Source organism: Haplochromis burtoni, unplaced genomic scaffold (assembly GCF_018398535.1).
Source record: "Haplochromis burtoni strain Fernald_Lab_line unplaced genomic scaffold, NCSU_Asbu1 Contig_138, whole genome shotgun sequence".
In the NCBI taxonomy this organism is placed as follows: Eukaryota; Metazoa; Chordata; class Actinopteri; order Cichliformes; family Cichlidae; genus Haplochromis; species Haplochromis burtoni.
The window spans coordinates 325,529-340,944 of record NW_024582499.1 but is presented as its reverse complement, the minus strand read 5'-3'; the positions used below and the strand labels follow the sequence as shown (position 1 = coordinate 340,944).

Genomic DNA, 15,416 nt, shown 5'->3' with positions numbered 1-15,416 from the left:
AATTGTAATTAATAATAAATGATAAATATCTTATTCCTAAACACCAGGGGAAGCACTGCTCAGAGGGGTTAAACACAGGAAAACTGTTAAACGCGACCTGTACATCTGAAATTCTGAGAAATGAAAGATGATTTGCTTAAAAAAAACAAAAATAATCCAGTCCCACCGAGTGCTTCAGATTAAGGTGGTATTTCCTGGGACTGGTTAAGGTGGTATCTTTTTTGCTTCAGTGTTTTTCCATCGAGGCCGGCAGCAGGCTGATTGTGTTGCTGGGACTCGGGCCCAGTCGGCCTTCTCTAACAACATAATCACATCAGCTCTGACTGTCGCTGGCAGCCTGACACCTCATTGGAAGCTTCACAGTAAAACCTGCCGGAATCGGATGAGTTCAGCTTTTAAATACCAGCTCTGAATCCAACATTTACAGCCTCATACTCTGATTTCGCTTCCTCCAGGCAGCCACTGGTTTCTATGGGGAAAAAAGGAAAAAAAAATCAACCTGCACAACAGTCAGGGTTAAAGTTATGGTTCTAACTGATGATTATCATTGATTGCAGCGATTGTTTTACAGACTACACATCATCTCCTCTGCCAAAAAAGTTCAAAAGCTCATAAAACAAATCATCAGCTCACAGCGATGAACAAAGAAAGCAGCAAACCGGTTCTTCAGAGACAAAGAAATCTTCAAATATGGGCGTTTTCTCGTATTTGTTAAAAGAAAAGCTGCAGTTGATTATCAATTATGTTTTGTGACAATCAGACAGGTGCTTATAGTCAAGACTAAACGGAAAAACCAGCACAAACGCAGAGCAAAAGAAATGTTTAATAAATCCACTGAAAACCTCATTAACGACCCCCACATTTGGTCAAAACAGCTGATTTGGATGTAACCGATAACCAGCGGTTTTAAGGATAAGCCCAAGCAATTTTAAATCTGATGGCAACAACATGCTTCGAAAGTTTAGACAGAATCAAAAAGGCGCCTGGTGGAACATTTTGTAATTAATTAGGCTAATTAGTAACATAAATATCCCAGAGAGGCCTTCAGGAGTAAAGACGGTGTGGACACTTCAGCAGGTTTGGAGAAAATGAACATTCTCGGCTATTTTAGGATTTTATTATCTACAGTTTTAACACAGGCCAAAGCCGTACAGGACAGACGAAGCTGAAAAGCATTTTGTGCGGCTGTGATGTTCAGGCTCTCAAAAACTCTCAGGTACTGCATCAAAAACAGACATGAAATCACCGCATGGGCTCAGGAGCACATCTGCCTTCTCTGGGCTCAAGCTCATTTATGATGGACTGAGGCAAAGCGGAGAACTGCACTCTGACCAAACAAGATATGAAATTCCTCGTGGAAATCACGGATTCTGTGTTCACCGAGCTTTGGAACAGAGGAACCATCCCAGCTTCTCATCAGCACACAATTCATGAGCCGGCACCAGCGATAGTGTTGGGGTACATTAGTGCGTGTGGCACGGCAGGCGCACATAAAGCACCATTAATGTTGGATGTTATTTACAGCTTAATGACACAGCAAAATATTTAAGAAACATTTTGCTGCTTTAGAAATGAAATTAAAGCACCAGCAGTCTGATGACAACAGCCAGGAACGTAATCTTTAGAAAGATGGAAGAAAATGTGGCAAACAAAGGATTTAGAGACTGAAACGATGACAAACTGCTGGACAGCAGAGAGTAGGACAAAAAGAAGAAGAAGGAGGATAAAAGAGTCTGACAGGCAGAGATAAAGTCAACAGAGTTTGAGTTACAACTTGTTTTCCCTTCTGTCATAGCGCAGAGTCTCAGTGGAAAAGCATCAGGAGGGCTGACAGACGCTCTGTGGTCAGCACTGCACAAACTAACAATTATTACTCCCTGCTAATTTAATCTTAAAGCAACAGTTTGACATTTTAGGAAAAACCATCCCTTCACCATAACTGTCTGGTATACTGCTAGATGCATTCTTTTCTTCCATGAATGCAACACTTTCATGGTTTGAATGCTTTTCTTTGCCTGTGTGAGGCTCTTTTAGTTCCCTCTCTGGGACACTGCACAACCTGGCCCTCGGATCTGTTTTTCTTCTTCTTCTGGTGGTACATATTATTATTTCTTAAATGTGGCCAATATCAGATTTCAGTGTGAACTCATCACAGTTTAAGCAGGGACTGAATGCCCAAAAGGGACAATGCAATATCGCACACAGCACGCTGTCATACCGAGTCAAACACGGAGGCTATTGAAGGCATCGCTTCCAGTTTCAGTTTCATTTGAAAGCAGATAATAACAAGAGTGAGGAAAATAGATCCTTTTAATTATGAATTTTGTGGCATAATAGCAGCGATTTCTTTAGGGAGAGATATGAAGTGGCTACAGCGACCGACCCGGAGACTTAAACCAGAGTTTTTAGTGAAAGAGCAGACTGGCAGACTGAAGAGAGCAGGCTGCAGTTTGGCCATTTCAAAATACTTTAGGGACGAGTGCTCGCCCTTTGTATTCTCCTCTTGTCAATGCACGAAACTGGTGAACACTCGATTTGCAGCTTTGGGCAGTCCAAGATCTGTGTTCCTGAGTGAAAACGGCTGAAGAATGAGTTCATTATTATCATTCTAATCAGGCAGAGACTGGAAAAACCCACGTGGAAGGTCAAAACACTGTTAAGCAGGAGACTTGGGTTTGTTCTTAGTTTGTGAACCACATAATAGACATAAAAGATGGATGTTGCAACCGTGACATCCATCTTTTGCAACCAGACAAGTCGCCCCCTACTGGCCATTAGGAAAAAAAATGCAGGTTTAAGGTGCTATCTCGATTTACATTATTAGCTTTTTGCTTAAGTTCAGTCACCAAAACATGTTTAGTTTACGGAAAACGTGACGTTAAACCCTTTTGGACAAACTGCTCCTCTTTCTATCTCAGTTACCCCACTGAGGACAGGACTTTTTGTCTAAGAAGGTCAAACATGAACATGAACAGTGTCCAGTTTAACCCCCAGTTAAATTTAAACTGACAAAAATGCATACAGTTTCCAGGTAATGGCAGCTGTTTACAAGGACTAATAAATCCTCTTATACTGACATTCAGAAATGTGCTCAGAAAGTCTATACAATTACCAGTAAATACAGCAAAACATAGAAATTAGTGCTTGTCTGAATCAATATTTCTGTCCACTAGCAGAGCCACCAAACAGAAAACACAAGTCTCTGCGACTCAGACCAAACGACTTGAAGACATGAGTAGAAAAGCAACTTTTAATCAACGCTAATCAGCTTTAAAGCTTGCGTTTCACTGTCTGTCCGTCCATCTGGTGAGTATGATGAGTGAAAGGTCATGTTTGCCTCTGGGATCTGCTCCAAAGATCTGTTTCAGTCCAAGATGATTAGATTTTAAGTGCAGAGTTGTGATAAAAGATGAACAAAGAGTTCTGGAGGCTGCTGCTCTGACATTTAAAATCACACTGACCTCGACTTTTCTAACATCCACAGAGTTGTAGGTTTGTGGTCTCTGTTTATCTCTTTTAAGTCTCTTGCCAAATTACCAATTCACCCTTAATTCAACTGATCAAGCGTCTGAGCTCCCGTCCCAGCAACAGCCAATCAGATCAGCCCAGTTGGGAACCTCTGGAAGGCTTTGTGGAGACGAAGACACGGACAAGTCCTGGCATGAAACCAGTTGGTCAGAAGAAATCCAGCAGCAGATTAGTGAACTGTATGATGGTGAGTTAGTGTGGGGTTGGTTCGGATGCTGTAAATAAAAAACAAAAAGGACCCGAACAATGGAGCTTGGCGCAGTATGTCCTTTGGTTCAAACGGCTCTTTCAGAAGTCTTTATATTATTATACTCTGTAATTACAAAACCAGGCATCAGAAAATGCTGATAGGACACCTCCAGCTGCAAATAAGGCAATTTATACTGTAATTTTGCAGATTGTCACACATCAAAAGCTCAATTAAGATTCAAAGTTTCTTCTGAAAGTGAGCCAACACTATCGCTTCTTCAGCAGAGCCACGTTTGGCATTTTTACTGCTGCTTTCAGCCTTTCGGTGGGAGAAGTGAACCGTTTCGGCTCGACGTGCCAATTCAGCAGCAAGCAGTCAATCGCAAAAATAGTGGTTTGTTTAACTTTTGAATCTTTATGCTCTGACTTCAGAAAAATGGCTCCACGAGTCTAGAGATGTGCTCAAAAGCCTGAAGTCTTTTGTCCTAGTTTTAAACTGTGTACATTTGAAAAAGCAAAGGTCTGAAATTCATATGATGTTAGCGCAACAGATTTTAACCACATATGTGGACATCATATTTTGCATTGTCTAGACCAAAATACAGCATTTTGCTCTACAAGGGCCTGATATTCACGTACGAGGACGTTATACTGCCTCTGTTCTATTGAAATGTAAAACAAATGTCCTCATATGTGGATCTAATTTTTCTCAGAAACAAAAATCTGGTTTTAAAAAAAACGACAATTCTTCAAATTTTACCATCATCAGGTCCCAATCAGCCCAAATAGCAAAGAGAAATAAAAAATGCATGCTATGGAAGAGTTCGGGTCTTAGGAGGTTAAAGCTCAGTGGATAGTCAATCACAGTGCTTCACAGGGTCGCACCAGGCTAAGATTTAACCCAAATGTACCAAATGATTTTAAAATGATGCAGATGCTGATGGAAGCATTTCCATGTAAAACAAGTTTCTCATTAAGGATAACAATGACCTATATGGTACAATGGTAAACATGTGATAACAGACGTGTGCTCATGGCAACATGCTAAAAATGCTACATGCTTTAAATATCCCACATTACAGTGCAAAAAAAAAAAAAAGTAATTCATGTTTACGGAAGTGCCGTCCTCATTTGAAACGATTGGCCGCTTCAAATGAGGAAGCGGCGATTGAGCGTTAAATGAAAGATTTGAAATGAGGGAAACTGCTGATTAACTGACTAATAAGACCATTACTTATCTTAATAGAAATTGTCAAACCCAATGACTGGCATAAAATGAAAATCAGTCCATAAACTTATAGATTTTTTGGGAAAAATAATCACTTTGAATTTAACAGGCTTAAAGGGAAAGCGAGGGAAAAGCCTCCCAGCCAGACTGGATTTGGGTCTATTGCTTATCGTCTTGTTGGGCGTTGAAGCAGTGGAGAGCTTTTGTTGGATGCCAGCAGCTCAGAGAGTTGAGGAGGAGGAGGAGGAGGAAGTTCCACTAAACATAGAAACAAGAGTTCTCCGCCAACTCCCAGCCACACAGAGCCCAACATCTAAAACCAAACCCAGTGATTTTCACCAAGCTGTTCACTGTACAGACTACACCCCCGGCCATTCCTCCCTCTCTGCCTCGGTTCCTCCCTCTATCCGTCGCTCTCAGAGGTCAGCTTTCAGAGAAATATCTCCCTATGTGAATGAATATTAAAGCGGCAGCTGTGTGGGAGGAGAGGTGAGCGGGGTGAACGCCAAGAGGATTCATTCACCACCCATCCTCCGTTTTTAGTGTTCAGGCAATTAAAATTCATCGTTGGCAGGCTGGAAAATGGAGATGATTGTGTGGTCAAATGTGGGAGCAGAAGAGGGTTTTTAATGCATCTTTTAATTTTAATGACTGCTGATGATGTGGATTAATGTGCCCATCGTGCAGAGGACGATGTATAGAGAAGCTTTGCATTTATTCAACCAAAAAGTCAAAAGGGCAAAATTACTGATGAATTCATTTATTATTTTTAACTTTAAAATGCATGAAAAGGATGAATCCAGATCCCTCCAATTTAAATTGAAAGCCCTTTAAATATTTGTGATTGCACTGCACAAAATATTTTTCTTTTTGAAGAGATGGTTGGGTCCCCTAACGTGTAAAATCTTTTTGCTTGATTTAAATTTGATGTCCATCTGTACTATCAGGAATCCAGTGGAGATCCTTCAAAGCTCCTTTAGGTGCATCTAGTTGCCATTAAGGGCGTTGCAGAGCTCCCTCTGGAGGGTTTAGTGGTCCATGAAGACAAAGACCAGCTCCTTTCGGTGCTCATCGTTGTTGCTAAGGACATGTTAAGCGTCTTTGTAGTGGTTTAAATGGTCCTTCTGATTCTGGAGAAGATGCTTTAGGAGATTTACGGTAATCATACGGATAACTAAAGACTTAGGACTTTAGCAAAACACTAAATGGGGGCTGTAACAAGGTTCTCAAGCAACTACTATACACCTTAATTACTGTACCAGCTCATCTAATGACCCACAGGTGTTCAACCACACAAACTAGCCCATAAATCGCTTAAAGGGAACTATCTTTAAGACCTTAATAGACCTTACAAAAAGGTGCCAAACGCCCAGTACTACCCAGTTCTGCCTTTGTGCCTTTGAGAGCCAGCCCACGTTTGGAGAGGTTTGAGAAGTGTTTGTTATATAGCATTACTAGCAGAAGTCGGATAATTTCTCTTCTGGGAAGAAAATCAGAAAATGCGTGGGCTGAATCTGTCCATCATTGGTTAATTTCTTGAGTTAACCACTACCAAGCCACTGACAGTGGTTCCAACGGTGGGCGGAACAATTTTATGGTGTTGTACTGATGCCAGCTCTTCATCGCTGGCACAAGTCCTGTTTCTTTGTGGAAATGTGTAAAATGAGTTCTAGCGTCAGCACCAGCACAGCATCCAGGGAAGAGAAGCACAGAGGGCTTTGCTGAGGTAGACGTCAAGCCAAACTGAAATAAAACTAATTGTGTTTAAGAGACTAAAGGACCTTTTATAAAATCCCAGACCTTTGAAAGACCTTAATAAGATTTCATCAGGTGGTTGAATGCATGGGTTATCAAATGAGCTCTGAAGAGATGTCAAACTATCTAAATGTCCTAAAGTTCCTCTAAAACATCTTCAATGATGACTCTAAGCATCTGAAAGACCTTTAACATCGTATCAACAATAGGAACCTAAAGAACTTAAGTTTGCTGCTCTTCCCAGGTCCCCTAAACAATGTCTAGAAGTTTCAGACTGATTACCAGGATTACCAGGGTATCCTTAGAGGTCCTGGCTCCCAAGAACTTAAGGAGGACCTCTAAAAAAACCCTCTAAAATAAATTTCCCTGTAACCAGCGAAAGCTTTTAGAGACCATATTGTGGTGGCTTTAACCGGTCGAACGCACACAGGTTGTTAAACATCTAGTAAGATATTTCTTTGTAGGACGGATCATTTCACAGATGATTTGACATGTTTAACCATTTCAAGGTCCTAAAAGAATAAAGGTCCTAAAGGCAAAGCTATCTTAAAAGAGCCTAGAAATATTTTAACTCCCTAAAAAGAACCTGGAGAACTTGTGCTCTCGTTCTTGCTCATAACAAACTTCTAGAACATCAACATCTTTAACATCTCCAAAGAACTTTGTGTTTTTGAACATCTATTCCTTTTTCCCTTTTCTAAGATAATCATTTATTTGTTTTTGTGAAGGTGCTCAGCGATGCTGCTTGCCAGACGCACTCGTTTGACTCTCAGACAGTCTGAGACTTGTAAATTCTACTTGTGCTTTACTGGACGAAATTTTGCACTGGAGTCAACAATGTCAGAGCGCAGTCAGGCCTACGGTCCACTTTACACGTCTGTCCTGTCCTTTTTACTTGATTTAGGTTTTTAGTTTCACCCACAGAGTGTAGGAAAGCTTTCTGCCGCTCAGCAAAGTCTTAAATCCTCCAGAGAGGACGGAGTTTGTGCTGTGGGAAACGGCGAGTCTTTAACCGACTGCCGAGCCCTGAAGGAGACAGAAAACAGACATCTTGTGCAGCTAAGTGGGGCATTTTTCTGACAGCAGCAGACAGTCTGAGCGTCTCTGCAGCTTTCTGTGAGGTTGTCCGACACCACTGAGACAACTTTACAACTTCAACAAGGCTGAGAGCATCTGTGCAGAGACACCGGCCCCATCCTGAACTGTCACTGCTCACATTTGCTTTAATCCTGCACCAGTCCTGCTTCCTGTCTCCGTGCTGTTTATCTCTCCTGCCTGAGAATAAAAACCCTGGAAATGAACAGATTGTGTTTGCTGCGTTATGAAATCAAAACAGCGTTCAGCTTATTTTCAGCTCCAGATAACAATAATAACAGCGGCGCCACAGGCTGCAGAGAGCAGGCTGGCACATATGGAGGTGTGACCGAGGATGAGTTTCATAAGCAGCAGAGAATATGTAAAAGAAATGAAATATTTATCAGATACCTGTTGCCTATGGGTATTAATATGGTTATTTATTTTATTATGGAGTCCCCGTTAAAGGCTGAATAACCAATCTGTCTGGATACATGTGAATATTGTTTACAGAGGTGTGAAAAATCAGACTCTTGATTTTGATATTCCAACACCTGAACTAGGATCTGAGATACAGTAAAGACGTGACATCAAAGCTTTCTCAGACTCACAATGAGTTTTCATTCATACGTGATCGATATTTGAACATTCAAAGCCACCTGAGTCTGCAGCGTGCCAACAGGTTTCTACAGCCTTGCAAATCTCTGCTTAAAACTTAGTCTCTTCTGTAGCCACCGACTATCAAATATGATTATAAAACTCATTTTATTTTGTTGATTCTGGTTCCAAAATTACTTTTGCTCAAAAACACAAAAGCTTTCAGACCATTAAAAATGTTTTGCTGGTGGATTTTTAATTATTTCTAAATTTTTAACTGATCCTTTCGTGGAGCTACTAACTAACTTATTATTAATGAGTAATAGAGCAAATATCAAACTGCAATAGATAATGGAAGACCGTATGTGATGTTTCCAAATGAGTCTTTAAAATGCATCCAAATTATTTTTGGGAGACAGAAAAGAGGAACAACAAAGACGACACATGGTGAGTGTAGCTGCACCGAGCAGGGGTCTTCTTCTTCTTTTTTTGGACATTATTTGGAGACGTATTTGAAGACAGAAGACAACAAACATAAATATATTGTTGGTTTTTGTCTTTTTAATCATTACTGTATTAAGTTTATTTATCAGGTGTGAGGTTTTCAGGAGTAAGAGTGCAAATGAGAAGAGAAACACAGCATTTCTGAAAGCAGTCGACTCAACAGTCACACACACATCTCAATAAACATTTGCACTAAAGCCTCATCAGGCAGCTTCGGAAAAGACATTTGATGAAATGAACAGAATAAAACTGAAGACATTCCTGTATAAATGCACTCTCACACCGTTTTCAGAGCTTTGCAATAACTGTTATGCCAGAGCTGAAATTACTTTCAGCGCTGATGAACTGAAGCTCGGTAATAACGCAGCGTGAAGACTCACTTCTAAACGCTGCCTTGCGACCGTTCCCAGTCCTACAGCTTCACAGCTAAACACCTCCGACACAGCCGAGTTTGACATTCGACAACGAACAAACAAATGATTCACAGGTGAGAGTCACACTGACGACTGATAACATCACATGGCTCCATCCGAGTGACAAAGAAAGCTGAGTACTTTATCAAAACCCCTTATAAATGGAGAACAAACACCTTGATTGTTTCAAGATGGACTGCAATCAAACAGGTGAACTTCAATCTCTTCCTTTCATCCGAACCAAAGAACTAAAAGAGCCTCAAGTGATTTAAAACATGAATAAGACAATTGTCTCTCTATCTTTCCTTCTAACCTCCTTAAATAGAAACTCTAGAAAGCAATCAAAGCCCCAAAAGCAATTTTAAAACATTAATGCAGCCCTTTCCTCTCAGCAGAGGAAACAAAAGCCCTCAAACAGTCCACCGGTATTCCTTTCCTGTCATTCTGTCCTGTCTCTCTTAATTCCCTTCCCTGACTTCCTTCCTTTCCCACAGAGTACCCAACTCAAACAGGAGCGCAAACATATTCACAACAGCTTTTCCTCCTCGGTAGACTAATCATCCGTTCTTTCCTCCTACCTTCTTCAGCTGTCCACTCCGGGTTCCCACGAACACCACCGTGTGCTCCCCGTAGGTGTATGCGGCCACGGCGCCCATGCCCTCGGTCCGGTCCTCGTACAGCGGCTGTCCCTCGATCACCCTCAGGCCTCCGAGCGGCTGGTTCAGTACCAAACCGCAGAAATCATCTCCGATCTGCTTCGGCTGTGGACCAGAGGGAAAAGGTGGCATTATTAGAAAATATCACAAGAAGCGAGGTCGCTCAGCTTCAGATGAAAAATAAGAGGAAGCTGCCGCTTTCCAAAGCCACCTAATGCCAGCGTTATTGATCTGGTGCCCGCCTTCAGTCCATTAGGCGGGGGATCAGTATCGGCTCTCGACAATAGCACGAGATGTGGCCCCTTAACTAAAGTTAAAGCAGCTTGAGAGCAAGATGTACAGAACGAGTCGTCCAGAAGACAAAAGCACAGACACACACTTTGGTGTTTTGGTATTTAAATAGACAATTTAATGCTGATTTTTCTTTGGTCAGATGTTCAAAAGTCATTTAAAAGATCAATATAAATGATTATAAACAAAACCCTATGTGATCGCTTTGTTTACTTCTTATATTCCCATCGTGATTCTTAATGCGCTGCAGACACCAGTGTTTTAATAGGAGACTGCAGGACCACATGGACGTCACAGTCTACACAAATCATGACTGCTCAGGCCTAACGGTGACTTTAGACCAGCGGTCCTCAACCTTTTTGTGCTACGGACCGGTTTAATGTTAGACAATACTTTAAGGTGTCGCGGATAAATACAGCAAAATAAAATGATGCGACCAAGAAAAATCTGCAGTATTCTGTAAATATAATAATAAACACAAATTCACTGAGTAATTGTGTAACTTTATTAGCAGCGTCCTCCTGAAATGCACCAATAACATTGAGCGTAACATCCTCCTCTCTGCCCCTTAATGCTCTCTGGCCGCTATGGTAACATGTAAATATTTATTTCAAAATAACACAAAACTACAACACGGGAAAAACCCTGAAAACCATAAATTTCACGCCCGAGCCTCAACTCTAGCGGCCCGGTACCAAACGACTCGTGGCCCGGGGGTTGGGGACCGCTGCTTTAGAAAGCACAGCTTCTTTTTAATTCACAGTTTGACTGCTTGATCAAAACAAAAACCATTGTCGCCGTTAAACCGCTCAATGTTATCAACCATTAACTTCACCTCTGAACACCGCGGGAGAAACACAGTGCATTTATGCTTCTGCATTAAATCTATGTCATAGTTATGTCACATGACCCCTTTGAGACCCTGTGCTGTAATCTACGCTCAGGTATCTGTGCACCTGCGCAGAAATGGAACTGTGCATCACTTCAACGCGGCCTGTTCAGCACTGCATTTCCATCTACTTCGTCTGCCACCAGGTTTTGCATTGACTGGAAGAGAAAAGATCAACTTGCGGAGAGAAATTCCACCTGCCTGTTGGTGCTTTGATGGTGAAACTGCAGAGCAACATAGACAAACTGTACACAAGTACACGCTGCCTACGGCCACTCGCACAGACTGCATCATAGGCTCTACACGAAGAATTCTAAATCAAGCTTTAGATGTAGGGTTAAGAGCCAATTACACTCTGCTGCAGACATGGACGTGGACAGCTGAAGACATCACGGCCAAGTAATCATTCCTGTTATACTTCTTGGACATGCGTCTAAAAAGGTTCATGTGTACTTGCTGCAGAGTGTGCATGGTCACAAACATCTGTAGGCATGCAAACATCCTTTCAGAGCTCTCTCTCTTGTGCTCTCTGATGGATGACGACATTTAACGATAATGCAAAATAACTGCTTGTCATGCAGAGTGGACAGGTCTCAAGCTACCGATGAGTGCGCTGATTGACATATGACAGGGTAGTACAGACAGAGTGCTCTAAAACCAATCAGTGACAGAGAGATCCATGATGAGTGAATCACCTACTTAGGGTTAGGTTGCATTTTAGCCTCATACTTAGCAAGCACAGCTCCAGAAAATAGATGTTAGCTTTCAAATAAAGTCTCTAACACTCGGTTATAAGATTTCCATTAGATTGTACCAGGCACCTCAAACGTCTACATAAAAGGGATGAAACCAAACCCAGTCGCTGTCCTCCAGGTGGATATTATCAGGTTAACAAACAAACATCATGTTTTTATTAAACTTTAACACACTGATAGATTACATGAAACTTTAAATACAAATGTAAGGAAAAGCAAGTAAAAAATGAGCAAATGTGGGGTGCATGGTGGAGGACAAAGGGCTGTAGAGCCAAAGCGCTTCATGCTTCTGTATGTTGCCCACAGGGCAGAGTGTATGGAACAGGGAGGAGACGAGTTATTACAGGGTCCACATACACTCAGAGGGTAGCTAACACCCTGTCATTAGCGGGTTAAGGCCTTGATGCATCACAGCGACCGTACAGGGTGGAAAGTCTGAAACCCAAATGTTCGAGCCAACACTCCACTGGCAAGTTTATCTCCATTTTTGCACATCAAAAAATTGAGATAAATACCTTTTACATCTTAAAGGTTCACTCCTGGGAATAGCAGTCAGAATGGTTTCAGGTTGTTTGGATTAGATAAAAAGTTTCCCTCGCCATCATAAATCCCTCGTGACACCTTCAGCTCTCAGTTGGTCCAAATCATCCTTCTTCAAAGATGACTTTCGGCTCAAATTCACTTTCACACAGCAACATCTGACTATCAAACATCTTCTGTCGTGTGACCTGTCAGCTAAGTGTTGATTCACTTAAAAGACGTCTGGCTTCTATTCAACGTTTAATGTTTTCAGCTGAAACCTGTGTGATGCTGAAACAGGACAAATCAGAAGTCTAAAGCCTTAAAAAGGCTCAAATGCTCAAAGCAGAGATACTCAGCTGGTTAATAAAGAAACAACATTTATTTTCAAATCAACTCACTTATTAATTAGCCAGGACGGACCACACGCCATGTAAACGGTATATTTAACTGTCCAAATACTTCAGCCAACTCTTTGTGTAACATAGAAGACAGTTTGAGTCTCCTCAGTTTTATTAAGTGAGATATTAAATGGTCCCTGGACAAGTTCACGCCCTAGTGCAGTGGTTCCCAAACTTTTTTCGCCTGGCCCCCTCTGTTTTGCAAGAAAAATGTTCGCGCCCCTCCCCTTCGCGCATGCACACACACACACACACACGCACTAACACGTCCTCCAATCACACACGCCCATATTTTGCTCCACTGCGGTTTATTTCACACCTCAAATATTTAGTAAACAATTAAGCAAATACAAGTAATCTGCAGGTAGTAAGAAAATAATCTACTAACTCTTTTACGCTGCGTCTGCACCTACACGGGTATTTTTGAAAACGCAGCTGTTTCGTCCACGTAAACGGCGTTTCGAATCACCGAAAACGGAGATTTTTTTAAAACTCCTTTTTTGCGTTTATGTGTGGACGAGGAATACAGAGTTGGTCACGCAGCGTCAAAGGTATGTGCCTTTTTTCACGTCACGCTGTGCGCCACGTTATTGTTTACATGAGATGAATTGCAGAATGGCAGATAGAGACAAAATACTGTTAATCTGACTATCATCAGGTTTTACAGCTTACATATACACACGCCTTGAGGCGACTTTTGTTGTGATTTGGCGCTATATAAATAAAATTGAATTGAATTGAATACACACACAGTTACTGTCCCTCCATTTACAAAGGCAGAGGCGTCACGGTGTGATTATTTTACGTGTAGTTGTTTTTTTCCTGTGTAATAATATTCAACATTGCTGTCAATACATTTTTCAAAAATGTCTCTCTGTGCAAAATGGGTTCAAAAACATAAACAGCTGTGGGATCCTGTTTGTCTGTGATTTGGACAGGGGGAACAGATCGTGGCAGGATCAGCCTGATGCTATTTGTGTCCTGCTGTAACTTTACTGTATAAAGAGCAAACATCTCCAACATGTCAGGAGCAGTTAGTCATTACAAGAAGTGTTTGTGAACTAAAAGTCAAGAATGTGGGATCCTGTTTGTCCGTGATTTGGAGAGCCCAGCGCTGCTCCCGATGAAGGGAAAACCAATTCTGCAGGGAGACCTACCTCGGCACTTGTGCAGGTGAAACCAAAGGGAAGATGCTTCACCAGGTTTTCTAGTCTTTGTCTTGGAATGAAGTTTGTTTGGAAACATATTCAGCGATGCTTCATCTCCTGCTTTGCGTTTGTGTGGAGCCCCGTTGCTAGCAGTGTCCAAGCGTTGTTTTTGTTTTTCCCTTTTCATGCCACGCCCCCCCTTGCAATGGCTCTGCGCCCCCCCTAGGGTCGGGCCCCACACTTTGGGAAGGTCTGCCCTAGTGTATGCCTGGTTGCTCACCTTAAAGCCTGCAGGCCTTGAAAGCTGAGCAGTACTACCTCTGAGGTCTCGGGTCTGTTTCCTGCACATTCACTTTGCTTGCGAGGAATGCATAAGCATACTTCAAGATTTATTTACCTTCTAAGATAACAAGTGATCGACTGTAGAGGCAGGGGGGTGGTTCAGCAATTAGCAATGTTGCCTCACAACAACAGAGTCCTGGGTTAAAACCCGGGCATGGCTCTTCTGGCGGGAGTTTGCATGTTTATCTGCCAATGAAACTTTAAATCCACAGTGATCAGCTGCAGCTGGTACCGAACTAACGCTGGCAGCTGCAGACTGAAATAGTGGAACTGGAGTTCATGCACAGGATGAGGAAGTCACGTGAGTCATCAAGATCACACACTAGTATCTATTCATTTACTCGAAGAGGCGCGCCTGTCCCACTACTGCCACGAATACTTTAAAATGAACTGAGAGACAACTTAAGTCTTTTAAATTCTTGGTTAGCTCAGGGGTTATCATTTACTCCTCACACTATGAGAGTCCGAGGTTTAAACCCAAACAGCAGGTGAACTGGTGCTTGGATAGTACATTTCCATTCAATCTGAGCACTCAAAGCATTTTTACTACCCATGTACACACATCCATGTGTTCTTTTGTTTTTGTCTTTCTGATGGAAGCATCAGGGCAACTTGGGGTTCAGCATCTTGCCCGAGGTTTCTTCAATATGCAAGCTGAAAGAGCCAGGAATCGAACCACTGATGGTCCAATTAGCAGACGAGCTTCTCTGGCTCCTGAGCCACAGTCGTCCAATTTACCCAATGGCCCCTTTCAAATTTTCTGATGACTCTGCGGTGGTTGGATGCATCAGCAGGGATGATGAGACAGAGTACCGGGCTGTGGTCGACTCCTTTGTCACGTGGTGTGAGCAGAATCATCTGCAGCTCAACGTGGCAAAGACCAAGGAACTGATCGTGGACTTCAGGAAGACCAGGAAACACTTGACCCCTGTTTCAATCCAGGGGGTCAGTGTTGACATTGTGGAGGACTATAAATACCTTGGAGTTCACATTGACAATAAACTGGACTGGGCTAAAAACACCACAGCACTTTACAGGAAGGGCCAGAGTCGTCTCTATTTTTTGAGGCGACTGAGGTCCTTCAACATCTGCCAGAAAATGCTGAGGATTTTCTATGAGTCTGTTGT

At 42.1% G+C, this 15,416-nt stretch overlaps 1 protein-coding gene across 1 annotated transcript in view; it reads right to left on the bottom strand.

The window, feature by feature from the left end:
- Positions 1 to 15,416, bottom strand: part of plxna3 (plexin A3) — a 144,981-nt gene that overhangs the window by 92,051 nt on the left and 37,514 nt on the right. Inside the window, exon 6 of the mRNA XM_042224441.1 lies at positions 9,867 to 10,049. Coding sequence (XP_042080375.1) covers positions 9,867 to 10,049 — 183 coding nt within the window. The remainder of the gene's footprint in view (positions 1 to 9,866; positions 10,050 to 15,416) is intronic.